General features: G+C 53.4%; 5 protein-coding genes across 5 annotated transcripts; 3 read left to right on the top strand and 2 right to left on the bottom strand.

Moving 5' to 3' along the window:
• Positions 1-3009: 3009 nt before the first annotated feature.
• Positions 3010-4062, top strand: SPSK_03484 (uncharacterized protein; the record flags this gene model as incomplete). Its single annotated transcript, XM_016730322.1, has 1 exon — positions 3010-4062. The coding sequence occupies one exon, from the start codon at positions 3010-3012 to the stop codon at positions 4060-4062; it is 1053 nt and encodes a 350-aa protein (XP_016584592.1).
• Positions 4063-4294: 232 nt separating this feature from the next.
• SPSK_03571 (uncharacterized protein) lies at positions 4295-5113 on the bottom strand (the record flags this gene model as incomplete). Its single annotated transcript, XM_016730408.1, has 1 exon — positions 4295-5113. One exon carries the CDS (start codon positions 5111-5113, stop codon positions 4295-4297), a length of 819 nt encoding a protein of 272 aa, XP_016584591.1.
• Positions 5114-6399: 1286 nt separating this feature from the next.
• On the top strand, positions 6400-7201 carry SPSK_03585 (uncharacterized protein; the record flags this gene model as incomplete). The annotated part of the gene is made up of 2 exons (XM_016730422.1): positions 6400-7128; positions 7184-7201. The coding sequence occupies 2 exons, from the start codon at positions 6400-6402 to the stop codon at positions 7199-7201; spliced, it is 747 nt and encodes a 248-aa protein (XP_016584590.1).
• Positions 7202-8653: 1452 nt separating this feature from the next.
• SPSK_03378 (glycoside hydrolase family 5 protein) lies at positions 8654-10007 on the top strand (the record flags this gene model as incomplete). Its single annotated transcript, XM_016730216.1, has 5 exons — positions 8654-8741; positions 8809-8852; positions 8924-8982; positions 9084-9791; positions 9857-10007. 5 exons carry the CDS (start codon positions 8654-8656, stop codon positions 10005-10007), a joined length of 1050 nt encoding a protein of 349 aa, XP_016584589.1.
• Positions 10008-10936: 929 nt separating this feature from the next.
• Positions 10937-12643, bottom strand: SPSK_03245 (uncharacterized protein; the record flags this gene model as incomplete). The annotated part of the gene is made up of 1 exon (XM_016730085.1): positions 10937-12643. One exon carries the CDS (start codon positions 12641-12643, stop codon positions 10937-10939), a length of 1707 nt encoding a protein of 568 aa, XP_016584588.1.
• Positions 12644-15843: the final 3200 nt, after the last annotated feature.

The raw sequence follows: 15843 nt of genomic DNA, 5'->3' as shown, positions 1-15843 counted from the left end.
TGTGCTTCAGTAAGATTCCATGTACTGACGCGTCCATCGCACCTTCAACAACAATCGAGGCATTCTGTTGATCCATCATGGACCAAGAGAGGGAAAGCGCAATGCATAATGATATAGAGCTATCATTCCGGGGAGGTGCAACCGAATCAATGCGTGGTCTCAGAAGACCTAAGAAGACTGAAGACTGCAGCCTGCGGCGAAGCGGCTCACACCATGCCGTCATGCATTGCATAACTAAACATTGCATGCAAACAGCCTCTCGAAAATCAAGACCAGCCTTTGCGTCTAAGCTGTTCAACTTTGAGCACCTGTGCGGCACGTCGCACCCCAGATGGCGTCACGCACTTGCCGCCCCATTGGTTGGTGCAATGCCCGACTGCCGCCTGCCGAAGGCGCGGACTTCGTTCGAAAAAAGCCAGGGCAAGAAGAGACAAGGCAGGCAAGAGCGAACAGCTGCCGACCCGCTGTGCCTGCGACTTTAGCACCCTGTCCCATTGTCGCCATCGAATTGACCAATCTCAGCCACATGCTGGCATAACTACACAGTGCAATCTACAGCAGCGAGTCGCCCTGCACAGTATCCCGCATCCGCTCTCTGATTTGACGCTTCGACCGTGTAAGTGGCTTTGGTGAGTATCAACATCCCATCGTAAGCTTCTGTTGGCATTTGGGTCGTCTTGTGTTTTTCTTTTTCTTGCCATTTCCTTTCCGTTAACAAGCGAGTGCAGAGCAGGTTCTCCCAGTCTCCCAAGGTCCAACAGACCTTTGTCAAACGTCCTTCAGCCCAGGCAACAGGCGGCTAACGAACCCGCCAGCACATTTTACCCTGTCGTCTACGCCTGATTCGTGCTTCGTCGAACCGTTTGTCCGTGCTCCATACCGGAGCTAGATTTGCCTGTCAACACGGACACACCAACTGGTCTGAATCTTGTCATGGCGAAACACACAAAAAAAAAAATTCACAAATCCCGGTCTACGAAACACGACAGAAAGGGTAGGCCGGGCACGGTGTGCGGTGTCTTACGGTGAAGCATCCAGACAAGTAGGTCCTGCTCAACAACGTCCCGACTCCCAGCGCCTAGACGGTTGTTTTTTTCCTTTTTGTGTCAAGTCGCAATTGTTTTCCGGGCGCTTAAGGACTCTGCGCTTTGACCTTCTCATCCCATCGCCGCGTAACATATGCCGTTGCCCTTGTCGCCATCAACGGTGTCCATCGACTGTGTCTCCTTACACTTACTTTTGCAAGCCTTTTGGATTCCTTGTCGAGCGTGTTTGTTTCAAGAGATTCCGTGCCCACATCCAGACCAACATGCTTCTTTACAGAGCCTCCTTGTGGTCCCCTTGTCGATTTGTGGGGTCGACTTACACACTCTGAAGCACAGGGAGGCAGCCCAGCCGACGACGGCTACGGCTGCCAAGCAAAGAATCCAGGAGTCCACCAAATAAGCACGAAATACCAAGCGAGCAAGCTTCCCTGTCTATTTGGGTGATTTCTGTCTTCGAATCCGATCTGATGGCAGCTGTCAAGGGCATCCATTTTGAGCTACAGCCGGACGAGACGCTGCATGCATCGACATCGGATCCGCGATACGACCATGCATGCCATTTTGCAAATGAGATTCGATAAACAAGACTCTTGCACCGGTCATCCTTGCAGGAGAGCACCACTGATGTTTTGCTTTTGAACGCTGGCCGCAGTCGAAGTGGCCAAATCGCCAATTCAACGCCTGCACATGTACACCATTAATCTTTTTCTCTTTTGTTGTCTCCGTGAAACTCAATACAACTCAAATGGACCAAAATGTCAAGGGTCATTTGCATGCCTCCGTATAGGAGGCCCGGGGATATACGTTCGGCTAAACTACGACCGCTTCCAGGACTAAGGCCAGGCCCCGTTTTGTTCCTTGCCCTGACCAGAACCTGGTCCTTCCAGTCGAGGAGTCTTGCCTGGTCATGGCTAAGATAAGAAGCGCCCACATGCACGTTACGCCGCTCTTCCCTGGAGTTGGCACTGCTCGATATCGTGGAAGGGGGTCCGGAGAGATGGCAGGCATGTCTTGCCACTTTTGTTCTAGCAGACGACGCTGCAATGGAAGACAACCCAGGTTGAGGCTCTGGTCATCGCTGCCGCCCGACCCCACGACCACGCCAGGTATCAATTGCCGCCGTATCGCGCGGCGATGATTCATACGACTCTTTTTTCTGGTTCATGACGCTAACGTGTTTATAGATAGACCTTGATGTGTCCATTGTCTTGCTGTCAAGAGCCAGTGCCTGATACATCAAGGAGGCCTGTGATCTTGTCGAAACAAGGACTTGATCAATGAAAGAACGGGTAGGCCGCCCTTCAACATCTCCGGGTTATCATGACCTATCTTTTCCTCATGAGACTCGTCGACCATGTTCCAAGCTCGACTCAAACGGCTGGATGGGCCTCAACACGGACCTCCTTTGTTGCTCGAATCAAACACCTTTCAATCAATCATTGAAGTCAATATATGGAGATGCTGATACAACATGGTCGTCTTAAAATTATCCAAGCGGCTGCCACTGTCTACTGTCCTTGCCTCTTTGTTCCCTCGACGCGGACACTTCTCTTTCTCGCCCAGAGAAAATTCTCTATGCCGGAGAACAGAGCCATAATCCCAGGCGGATTGGATAACAAAGGCGACAAAGTCAAACATGGCCAATTCTAAAAAAAGAGTAGATCCTTTTCCCCTTTGCTGCTTTCTTTCTAAGTTGCTTTGAAGGCACTGCTCATCTACTAAGAACAACCTCAAACGGCGGACTGGGAGGCCCATCTCTCAAGATGGCTAGCCCGGTCAGCGAATGTGCACTCTGGGGTAAAAGAGCTCAGTGAGAAAGGAGATGAGGAGGCAACACATATTGGCCTCGATATATAAATACAAGCGTCGTGACGATGTCGCCAGGGTATTGATGAAGGAAGACACCATCCAGCAGCCTCTTCTTCACGTCATACTCTCACATTCACTTTCCTCATACCCTACTATGCCCAAAACATCTTTCCGATTCGGCGTCGAGCTCGAGCTGAAGCTCGAAAATCAACAGGGCAATATGCCGTTCAAAAACTGGAGTGGGCTCGCCGAAGACGTCAGTCAACGCCTGACCGAACATGGAATCCGCAATCACATCCATGGCAAGGCAGCTGAGACTTACAAGGAGTGGTTCATCATCCGCGAGGTGACCATCGCGGTCGACCCCGGGAGCGACCAGTACGGCATCGAGCTCGTGTCGCCCGTGTTCAGGGCCGAAGAGCAGACATGGAGCACGAACCTGCAGATCATCTTCAACGTGCTGCACACCTACTACACGGTCCACGAATCGGATACGTGCAGCACTCATGTGCACCTGTCGACGGCCGGGACGACTCTGACGGAGGTCAACGCGGTATGCCTGGCCGAGGCGGCGCTCTACTACGAGCATGCCATTGACGCGCTCATGCCGGTCTGGCGCGCGGGCGGGTCGCACTGGTGCGCCTCGAACCGGGACAGCCACATGTTCAACGGCAGCGAAGCCGCACAGCGAACCAAGCATCCCGCGCTGGCCAAGGCACTGGCGGCCCACCACACGGCAGCCAGCCTCGACACGTACCTTGACATTGTGCGCGCCTGCTACGACAGCCGCATCTTTACGATGGACGAGGCTATGAACTTGCGTCCCGCTAAGGCCGTGCGAGGCAAGGCGCAAGGCAAGACAGCCGACTTAGTGCACGGCAAAGTGTTCAAGTGGAACTTTGGCAGCCTGTACAAGACATCGGGTACTAGCAAGGCGATCCACAGAGACGGCACGGTCGAGTTCCGCCAGGCGCCGGGCAGCACACGTGCTGAGGACGCCGGGGCTTGGGTCGCACTTGCGCTGACCTTTTTTGCGGGCGTCCTGTCCAGCGACGGCAGTTTACCCGCCGGCACGGTGAATGGTGCGTCGGTGGCCGAGCTGGAGGCGCTGGTGCAGCGCGGCAGCCAAACCTTGGGCTGGGGCAACTTGGGCGGGCTGGAGGAGATGCTGAAATGCGCGCAGGATTTCCAAGTGGACGAGTATTAAGGGTGTTTTGTTTGCCTGTGTGGTTGCCGGTTTTCTGTTGTGCTTCGCATCGTCGACTGTTTTTATCTGAGTATGTTTGCGCTTTTGATGTGCTTTTGAGGTGTTTTACTCTCGTTCCCGGTTTTCTTGGTCTGGGTCCGTCCTTCGTTCTCGTTCCAGGGGTTCGTTTTCATCTGCCTATTGAAAATTGCAATATCGATTTTGCAGAGTCCACTACTTTGTGACCTTTTCCCTACACATTTGCAGCTTCCACCACGGTCCACGTCCTGTTCCCAGAGACCACGGTCTCGCCGTCTGTCAGTGTCCCAGCGCCGGCAATGGCTGCCACGCACGGCAGCAAACCCGATCCGTGGCGGAAAAGCAGCTGCCACGTTGGCTCCTGTGAGCCACCAAGACCAGTAATGACTTGGGGGGCAGCGCCACCCTCTTGTGTCGGCCGCCACTGCCACCGCTCCACTGTGACGCCGTCGTGGGCCGTCCGCGCAATGCCCTGGCAGAACTGCCCCAGCAGCTCGACGACGCCTCGGTCGTTGGTTTCTGGGTCGTGCATCTGCAGAACCACACAGCGCGGTGGCCGTTCTGGCAACGGTGACACGGGGTCAATGTCCCGCCACACCTCCTCGTACGCTGCCACCACGCCCGTCGCCGGGTTCTCCATCGACCCCGTCTCCAAGACGCTGCCATCGGCCTGTTCCGCGTTGCGCCCTGCGTCCACTTGCGCGTCCGCGTCGTCATACCGACTGTCGACCCAGTGGCGCCAGACGCCGTCGCTCACGGTACCATTGGTACCAGCCACGGGTGTCGACGACGATGTGCCGGCCAAGGCCCAGTCGAGCTCCAGGGACGACGTCGCAGCCGCGGTCCCTGTCGCCGTCCCTGCTGCCGAAGGAGAGAAGCTGCCATCGACCATGGACGGCCGACTGCCTGGCGGCAAAAGGATGCGCACGTCGACAAAGCGGCGTTGAGGTGACGTGAGTACGACGGTCGAGGTGGGTTCGCTGGGCCGTGCAGGCAGCCAGGCAATGGACTGGCGGAGGGAGATGCTGGCCATGCCTGGGCCGGTGGACGGTAGATTGCGCTTCGATCGAAGCACTGGTGGTGGTGATTGAGAAGATGGAGGCGATGCGGTTTACCAACCGTTTGTGCATGCGAGATGACGATGTCGGATGTGGAACAGACAATAGGAGGTGAAACGTCTTCTGGCGCCACCTGCCTTCATTGGCTAGCTTGGCGTTGTAAGAGGCATCTCCAACGCGCTTCTCTGGACACTGTCAGCAACAACCACCTTACTTACGATACACAGCACGAAAATGCCACAAAAAGCAGCGTTTTCGAGGTTGGCGCGTCTATGCTTTAGTTGCATCGATTTAACGTGTAGATCATTTTTTCGCTGGAGGTATTTCTTTTTCATTCTATTTTCATGGCCTGTTTTTTTATTTTATTTTCTATACCACACCCGCACCGTCTTTTACAACCGTCTCTCGTCTCACCTCTGTCTATGCCAGGCAAACCATGCAGTTCGTTGCTTCCAGGCCCCTAACCGCCGACTGTCGGTGGTCCATCATCACAAACACGTCAACATTTCGGCCGTTGGGTCATCGGTTCACCATTATCGCCACCGCCGCGTCCGCAGGCTCACTCTCTCGTGGCGTACGCACAATTGCCTAGCTCAGATGCCGCATTGCGCTGGTTTTGTATGCAAGGCAATCTACGTTGCCCGTTCAGGTGACTGGACGCCGTCGCCGCCATCCAAACGCAATGCTCGGCGATATTAATAAATACGCAGCCCCGTGCAGAAAATGTCGGCACTCTGACACCAGGACTGGGGCACATGCTGTGGGATACATACGCTCCCCATGGGGCCACATTTGCCGCATTCTCTCTGTGCCCTTCTCAACCCGACTCTCTTGGACGGGTCATTCGCTCCCGCAGCCAGCGGCCCAGCAATCGATCAGAGCATGCATGGGCGTGTGCCGCCTACTTTGCTGGGTAAATAGCCAGGGCCTCCACATTCTGCATTGGGCGACCCGGCCGGCGCGTGGGATGCATGGAGGGCAGACGAGAGTCGAAACCAGAAGCTGCAACAATGCGACGAGGTCATGACGGCCGTGGGCTCCAGATATTAATTGCTCGATACAAGCCGAATGGACGCCGAGGTGCCGAAGTCCAAGCACGGAAACGAGGAACCGCTCGTATATTGCTGGATGTCTCGACCCCAGATAAATACGCATCGTTTCCAAATCGACACTTGGGTAGCTGCGTTCACTGCTTGTCTTGTGTCCATCGCACTCCTCGTCTCTCTCGTCCCTCCTCTCCCAGCAACACCCCTTCCCAACTATGAAGTCCTTCTTTGCTGCGGCCGTTGCCGCCTCGCTGGCCGTCAGCCAGGCCTCGGCCCACTACATTGCCATCCAGCTCTCCGTCGGCGCGAACAAGTTTGGCAAGTACGAGCACATCCGCCAAAACACAAACTACAACTCGCCGGTCACGTCGCTCACGTCCAACGATCTACGCTGCAACGTCGGCGGCGAGACGGGCACCAACACGACGACGGTCGACATCCAGGCCGGCGCCCCGTTTACGTTTACGTACGACACCGCCGTCTACCACCAGGGCCCCATTTCCGTCTACATGTCCAAGGCGCCCACCACGGCCCACGACTACGACGGCAGCGGGGCCTGGTTCAAGACCCAGGACTGGGGCCCGACGTTTTCGGGCGGCCAGGCCTCGTGGCCCATGAAGCTCTCGTACACGTCCAACATCCCCAAGTGCATCCCCAACGGCGAGTACCTGCTGCGTATTCAGTCGCTCGGCATCCACAACCCGGGCGGCACGCCCCAGTTCTATGTCAGCTGCGCCCAGGTCAACGTCGTCGGTGGCGGCAGCACGACGCCCACAAACACAGCCCGGATTCCGGGCTTCATCAAGGCCACCGACCCGGGCTACACTGCAAACGTACGTGGTCCGACTCCTCGGCAACTGAGCGTTGCGTGGCGAAAAGTACTGACTCGTTCCGTCCAGATTTACAACAACTTCAAGTCGTACACCATCCCCGGCCCCGAAGTGGTAGGTCATCGCTCCGTCGATCGTCGCTGTCATGTCCGTTCACGGTTGCTAACAGACACAGTTTGCTTGTTAATGTGGGTGTTCTATTCGGGTCCAAAAAGGCTATGGTTACGTCGCAATTTCAGAATGTCAGTAGTGTGCAGGCATCAAACACATAATTTATTAATCAACATATCATAACTACTCTGGTACATTCAAAGCAATGATGCGGAAACCCCAAAATACATGAAAATAAAGTCCAGACCCCGGAGTCTCCATGCCCAAAGATCAAGCATAGCAGAAACGATCGCATGAGAAACGCCTGGCCCGGCTTCCGATCGCTGTACTTTCCCGCTTATTCTTACCCCTTGCTACCATCCATCTTTTCATTTCATGCGCGCTTTTGCTTAAGACTATACGCGGTACGCGGAACTATCGCTGTATTCGTCTCGGGCCACGCTCCGTGCTTCCTCTTATGTCGTCTGTTATGATTTCCTTTTCTTCCGTCCCCCGTTTCCTCGGTTCGACTAACCCCACATCTTGTTAATCTGCCACTCACCAACATAAGCTGTACCTTTATTTTATTATATATATTATTATTATGATTTTTCGTCTTCCGTCGCCAACATTTGTAAATTGGCCATTTCGGCTCTTTTTTCTCTACTTCGTTCTTACAACGGAATAACGTCGTGCGACTGATGCACTGACCTTTTTCATTCCATGGAACAGAATGAACATTATGCTTCTTGTCAGTAACTGCATTTATTGTCAAATTGGTTTATGGCTTGGAACAAAAAAAAGCAGTTACCTTTTCGTTAGAACCAGCACAGAACGGAGACCGGCATTACAAAACGGCATTACTTTAACCGAAACGGGACGAGAAAGGTGCTATCCCACCGCTGTCTTTTTCAATATTTTTCAATAATTACATTCCCGCCAGGCCAGCCCGAGGTCAACGTTGTCAACACTCAGCGTTACGGCCGTGGACGGATAGCAAGAAAACAAAATATACCCCATGGTCTCTCCCCTCCTCTCCTTTATTAATTCAGGTCCCAGTCGGTCCGTACAGACATGGGCCCAAATAAGCTTTCTCGGCCCTTCTCGACACTCAATAGACGAGCATATCAATGAAAACAATACTAAGGAGAACCTTTAACAAGACTACAGTATATCCATCCCTTGCCTAGTAAAGCTTGACGCATGGGATAAACGGTACACGGATGCAGTATCCGTGAACTATCGGTATGAGAGAGACAATTGAGAAACTGAGGCCTGGTTCCGGGGGTGGTACGGCCAAGGTACCCGTTCTTGGACAATGGCAAGGTGAGAGACGCAGAAGGAAGCAGCAGTATATATGGAAGATGTGTCCCTGTTCCTGACACGAGATCTTGTCCCTCTCACACAGCAACCCAAGTCAGCCAAGCCGAGTTTACAAAAAAGAGACTCTTGTCCAGTTCCTTCCATCTCCCTCACGGATAGTCAATCGCAAAGGACCTCATTGCCTGCCGCCTCTGACTCCCCTTCGTCTCCTTCGACTTTCATCACGATGTTGTTTGCTCTCACAACAGCTCTGGCCCTGGCCGGAGCCGCCTCTGCTCTGCCACAAGGCCGTGCCACAAGCGGTGTCCAGTTTGGTATGTGAAAGCCATATGGCTGAGGTGGACTTGGCTCAACCGCGCACTTGCTGACACTTGCCTGCAGTGGGCACCAACATTGCCGGCTTTGATTTCGGCTGCTCTATCACGGTGAGTGGCGTTGGACAACAGCATCTCCGAGAACCAATCTGTGAAATCGATTAGCTGACATCCGACAATAGGGAGTCGACAACATCACTCAGGCATACCCTCCTCTGTCTTCACTTGGTGGCCCTGACGGGTGAGACTTTTATTCTTTATATATATATATGCTTTTTGTATCGTCTTGTGAAACATCCTCTAGTGGACCTCCACTAACACACACGCCCCCTTTCCTCCCAGTGCCGGCCAGATGCAGCACTTTGTCAAGGACGACGGCATGAACATCTTCCGCCTGCCCGTCGGCTGGCAGTACCTCCTGAACAACAACCTTGGCGGCAAGCTCGACGGCAACAATGCCGGCAAGTACGACCAGCTCGTCCAGGCTTGCTTGGCCACTGGCGCCTACTGCATCGTCGACATCCACAACTACGCCCGCTGGAACAACCAGATCATCGGCCAGGGCGGGCCCACCAACGAGCAGTTTGCCGACCTCTGGTCGCAGCTTGCCACCAAGTATGCCAGCCAGCAAAAGATTGTGTTTGGCATCATGAACGAGCCCCACGACGTACCCGACATCAACAAGTGGGCCGACTCCGTTCAGGCCGCCGTGACGGCCATCCGTGCCGTCGCTACCAAGCAGATGATCCTGCTGCCCGGCAACGACTGGACCTCTGCAGAGCAGATGTCCACCAAGTCCGGCCCGGCCCTCCTCAAGGTCAAGAACCCCGACGGTTCCGTTGACGGCCTCATTTTCGACGTCCACAAGTATCTCGACTCGGACAACTCCGGCACACACACCGAGTGTGTCACCGACAACATCAGCAAAGCCTTCCAGCCCCTGGCCACCTGGCTGCGCGCCAACAAGCGCCAGGCGCTCAACTCGGAGACTGGCGGCGGCAACACGGCCTCGTGCCAAAAGTACCTCTGCAGCCAGATCCAGTTCCTGAAGTAGGTCCATCCCTCTCCCCACCATGATTTGGTCTTCAATGTCGTACGTCGTTGCTAACCGACAGCCAAAACGCCGATGTGTTCCTTGGCTACGTCGGCTGGTCTGCCGGTTCCTTCAGCCCGGCCACGTACGAGCTCAGCGAGGTGCCGACCAAGAACGGAAACTCGTGGACTGACAGCTCGCTCGTCACGGCATGCATTGCCCGTAAATCGTAAACGAGTCATTTGGGTGGACATGGCCGGCGTGGCATTCAGCAACCAGAAGCATTTCAGAAGCTAAACTTAACACCTGTCGAAAATAGGAATATTCTTACCAAACAATGCTCAAGATATCCAATAGTGTGGCAGCGCAGCAGAGTTGTGTCTAAAGGTTTTGGTATTGAATGTACTGCCAGAATATCTCCCGAGATAGCTTGCCTCGTTCTGTCGAGAAGCAAGGTAAAATCTTCAAAAAATGTATAATCCCAAGAACAGTAACATACAAAGAAAAAAGAGTAAATCATTTAACTCCCCATGCCAATGAAACTCCTAGGTGTTGCAGACGCCTCGAAATCCAAACAGAATCGCGCAAAAGTAGGCCGAAAAAGTATAAGCCAGCTGAAGGAGGATGTAGGACTCCAAGATCCAAAAAAAAAAAGAGAGAAAAGAAAATGAAAAAAGAAGACAAAAAAAATCATTCCGATCCGCATCCCCCAAGCAAGACCAGATATTAGAGTATCTAAGATCGCATTACTTAAATCCACCAGGAAAAGAAATATGTACCCAACCGGCGTAAATGCTCCAAACTGCGTCTGGATCGACACAACCCAAGGTGTCTTTCCAAGATTATAAGATTGCTGAAATACGAAACAAGACGACAAGGAGAATTGTAGCGGAAGGCGGAAAAAGTAAAGAGGGATGAAACAGACAATGGACACGTGACACCTGGTTTTGGTGAATTCTGGCTCTTGTCGCACCGTTATTCGGCGGGTAGTCGGTATCCAATCAGACTGCATGCTTCTCGGAAGCGGCTGAGATATATTGGCGAATAGATCCTCGTGGATCATTGACCGACGACGTCATGTTTGTCCCTCTTTGTCGTAACGAACTGTGTCGTACCAAAAGGCTTCTGGAGCGTCGGCCTTTGCGTTCATTAGTTTTTTTCATTAGTTCCGCTTGTCGCCCTCCTTCTCCTTGTTGCTGTTGTTGTTGTTGTTGTTGTTGTTGTTGTTGTTGTTGTTGTTGTTGTTATTGTTATTGTTATTGTTGTTGTTGTTGCTGTTGCTGTTGTCCTTGTTCTTGTTGTCCTTGTTCTCATTGTTGTCGCCCTCTTTGCGCTCGCTGCCCTTGTTCTCGTTGTTCTTCTTGCGACGGTCTTCTTCCTCCTTGCGCTGCTGTTCTTCTTTCCGCCGACGCTCATCCTCTTCTTCTTGCTCACGGCGCTCACGCTCCTCTTCTTCTTCCCGCTGTCTCTGCTTGCGATCCTCCTCGTCCTTGGCCTCCTGTTCCTTGACTTCGCGTTCATGTTGCTCAATGCGCTCACGCTGTTCTTTCTCACTGAGCTTCTTGAAGTCAGCGACGTCGGCATCCCACTGCTTAACACAGTCATCGACCCAGTTGCACTTCTCAACCTCACCGTACACGGGGTGACGGTAGCGGGGGTGCCGGCTAGGCCAGTTGGACGCGTGGTAATGATGACGGACAAGAGCAGCACGGGCATCGTGGTTGCCAGAGTCGGAATGGCCTTGGCCAGCAGCGAATGCCTCGACAGTCAGGGCAAGAACGCCGCCAATGAGTTTGGACTCGCTCATGTCATGGAAATAATCCCAGGTGATCAAGTTCTTGCCAGAGCGGCCTCGGTTGATGTGGTCCAGGATAGCGTTGGTGAAGGCAGACGGGCCGGTACCAGTAATGATCTCGTCGAAATCAAGGACGACCTCGGAGATGGACACCTTCTGCTTGTCGGCGACGCCATGCAGCCAAGCCATGATCTGCTCGATGAGACGCATCATGATGGGGTTCTGGGGCTTGGACATGAACGTCCACTGGCAGAACGACCGCGACTTCTGGCCCAAAATAGGGTGGTCCTTCCAGTCGGGCTCGTCGATCTCAACACCAATAACCATGTCAATGTCACGCTTGTTGTACCGCTCGGGAATAAACTTGCTCATTGGCTTGAGGGCCTCGACGTCAATGTCGGCGTAGACGCCACCATCGGCATACATAATCATGTAGCGGAGCAGATCGGCGCGCACAATGGTCGCACGCACATTGCGGTAGAAGTCGACAATGTCGGGGCGGTTGAAACCCTCCGGACCGAAGTGAAACTCGACGTAGGCATACTCGTTGCCGTCAGTCAAGACCTCGTACTGGTAGTCGGGATTGCGGGCGAGCCACGAGTACGCGGTGTTGTGCTCCCGCTCCTCAAACTCGAGCGGGTTGACCTTCCACGTCTGCCAAATCTTGTGGGGGAAGTCGCTGTGGACGGTGCCAACAGCAGTGGCCGCACGGTGGGCGGCTGCGGAACCCGAGGACATGCTCAGGTGGACGAAGAGCAACAGAACGCATACGACCACGGCGTAGACGTTGGCGAGTCTGCGTAGCCGTGCGGGAATGCCCACGGGCATGTTTTTGGACACGTCCATGTAGTAGTGCGCGACGATAGGCGAAGCCTTGTTGTACGTCTGCACGTAGACGAGCTGTGCATACTGGAGCTTCTGCCGGACCGATTCTGGGATCCAATCGGGGATACTTGGCATGAAAGTCATGGCTTTAGCTGTGGTGGCTGCGAAGGCCGACGCCGGTGTTCGCGGGGAGCCCGGAGGCGTCATCTTCTCGGTGATAGATGACGAGCGTGATGAATGCTGGGACATATCTGCGCGTGCGCGTTGTCTTGGGAGATGGCGATGAAATAAAAGGTGGCAATGGGGTCAGCGAACCCAGGCCTCGTCAAGAGTCGGGAAAAAAACGAGCGTAACGAACGTAAGCCTTGCGCGACGGCAAGGGAAAAGTTGACAACCAGACAAACAAAAAGACGAAAGGCGGCGGCAGAATAAGAATAGAGAGAAAACGTGAGGAAGGAAGAAAAGAAACGACAGATGTAAGGGGGGAAGGATAGAAGAAAAGAAAGAGTAGAGAGGATAGGAGAGAGAAAAAGCGAACTAGGTAAAGAAAACGGACACGAGAAAAAGGAGGAAGTGGAGCGGAAAAGAGCAAGGCGGAGGACGGCCAAGGGAGATAGGGGGCGGTTACCACCAAGCCAGGCCAAAATAATCGAGGATTGAAAAGGGAAAATAACGAGAAACAGAATGTAAGCGGGCGCTGGGCGAGAGGTGGGACGATATCGAAAGTAGGGAAAGATTTTTTTGGATTAGGGGATGGGGGAGGGGGGTGCGGATTAGGAAGGCGCTGATTTATCGTGTGGCTCTTGGCTCCTGCTGCCATTTGACGCGCACTGTATCAGTACGGTGCCTTTTAGTCTAGGTGCTTGCCATTAAACGAGAGCTGGTCCACCTGGCAATTGATGGTGCTCACGTGGAGACAATGGCAACTGTGGCTTTGGAGGACAGGTAATACGACATACAGAAAGAACCACCGGCCGATTGTCAAGCCATAACAACAAGCGGCGCCCAGCAAAGGAAAGAGCGGATGGAAGAGAAGAAAGTGTGTCGATAGTGGCACGGTGCACAGGCAATTAGCGAGCAGGAGCGTTCCTGGTTGCGGGATATGGAAGGGAAGGCGCGAGTAGTGGTGTGGAGGGCGGAGGAAAGGGAGTGGAAAGAACGATACCGGGGAAAACGAAAGAACCGGAGACGACAAAACAAGGACAATGTGAATGGTCATTCCGGGCGTCAGAGGCAAGAAAGACGCGAGAGGATACAAACAAGGCAGGAGCGCCACTCGAAACTGCCAGCAGACGCTTTCACAAGCTTTTGCCAGTCGTATTACTTCGTACTGAGTAGGGCAGCAGGGCAGGACCAGGAACTGCGGCGAATGATGGGCGTGCAATTAGCGTACGCATGTAGAAATCAGACAGGGGCTTGCTTTGGGGCTCTTGGGCTCCTACGCTAGCGCCAAATTACACGCCCCCATAATGTGCGAAGCAGAGCGACTGGAATTAGACCACTCTCGCGGTCTTTTTGGCTAGCGGCAGGCACTGGGGAACTGGAGATGGGCTAAGACGGGCAGACGGGGGCAGACGACGATTGCGTGAGATACAGCAAATTTCATTGTGCAGACTGGGTGGGCTTGTATTGACAGGGCATGCCTGGCTCGGAGGGGCGTTCATCAAGCGTACCCCTGCGAGCCCTGTTGTGGCGTGGCACTTGCGGGAGTGGCCAGGCCATCTGGGTTTATCGAGCGAGGACCGAGATGTGGCTGTCAATGGAGATAAACGACCTACGGCTCTTTTCTTGCATCTTAATTTTTTCGAAAAACAAATAAAAATTACAGAATAGGCCGTAACAAAAGAAGCTTCGCAAACCCTCGTGTAAAAGAGGAGAAAGGCGGAGCATCCGTTGACGGGGAAGGAACAGACCAGGGGGTGCCTACCGCAAGGAGAAAAGAGATGGGAGATAAAGTGATGTGCATGGCGAACAAGGCCAGGCCTGGCCAATCCATGCCTACCCCTTTTATTCTTTGCGATTTTGAAAGTCTCGCCATTGTTTTTTTTTTTTTTTATATAAAAAAAAAGCAGTTTTTGGTGCTGTTGTACTACTAGCTCCTTATGTTTTTGCCGTAATTGCTGCCCCCTTTTTCGTGTTGGGCCCCCAGTGTCTGGAAGCACAATGTGGCCTCGCTAGACTGTAAAATACGGAAGCCAGCACTCATTGACTGCAAAGACGACAGAGGAGCCCGTTCGGGGCCATTGCATGGCCCGTCGCGAACACGGATGAAGTGCAAAGGAAGGAACGAGGAATCGCCAAAGTCTTGACCAGGGCCGCATGTGCCGTGGCGACTATGAGATACGGAGCACAATACGAAGAGACATTCGGCAAGGAAAGGCGCAGGTCCCTTGCAACTACCAAACACAGCAGACTATTCGCATCGCCCATGTCCTATGGCACTGTATTACCAGCCATCATGACCTCGAAGGACCTGGTTGGAGAGTTTATGCATCACCGCCACCAAGGGTTCATGTCCGCAAACGGGGCGTTCTTGTTGTTTTATTTTATTTTATTTTATTTTCGAGTGTGTTCCTTATTCATGCCATGGCAACTCACAGCGCATGAAAAGTTCCTCGCAGCCTCCATCACATGCCTGTTTTGTTAACGATTTGGTACAAAACATTAAACATAACCACTGTGCAGTCATGCCTTTGGCTGTCGGCGAGGCGTGCACGGCAGCCAATTATCTTACGATGTAGAAGTATTCTAATCCAACCCTTCCTTCTTCCGCCTAGAGCGCCGCCTGACCTTTGAGGCAAGATACATGAGTTTCTCGCGGCACGGTGTCCTTCAATCCTTGCCACTGTTACTTTCTGAGATGTATTGTCGAGGGTTGGCGGACGGGAACAGTCGAGACGCGCAATGTGGCCAAGATACGTCAATATCTTCAGGTAGAGGCCTCTAGCTATTCATCCCCAAAACAGGTATTCCGTATGTCGTAAATATGATATGGCTGTGAGAAGAACGCCTTGTATGTCATAGCTGGAAGCACCTAAAACAGGATTCCCTTCCAAGGATGCGCGTCGCGCTTAAACGGCCCCAAACACGAATGCGGGAGTGGCTGCGTGGACAATGGCAGAGGGAGGAGGTATGCTCACTGCAGCAGATGGCAGTGAGAGCCATGCCGCTGCACGGGGGTCTCCGAAGTTAACCATGGCCCTGCTCTGCCCTACCGAATCACCGGCGACATAGCTAAGCCATTCTGCCTTTGAAGGCATGAAAGGGCCATGCATCCTCGGCCAGCCAATCAAACATGCAGCATAGGTTGTCCGTGGATGCGTACACTTTCCTTGCTGTACGATTTAACTTGGTCGTGTTCCGCGGGAGAGGGAGTGGAGCCAGTGCCAAGCCATTCGATTCTCTGCTTCGTTCCCCTGAATAATTTTGGCCGTTGTTTTCGGGTTGTC

The sequence above is a fragment of the Sporothrix schenckii genome (assembly GCF_000961545.1).
Source record: "Sporothrix schenckii 1099-18 chromosome Unknown Cont47, whole genome shotgun sequence".
Classification (NCBI taxonomy): Eukaryota; Fungi; Ascomycota; class Sordariomycetes; order Ophiostomatales; family Ophiostomataceae; genus Sporothrix; species Sporothrix schenckii.
This window is presented reverse-complemented; position numbering and strand designations above follow the sequence as displayed.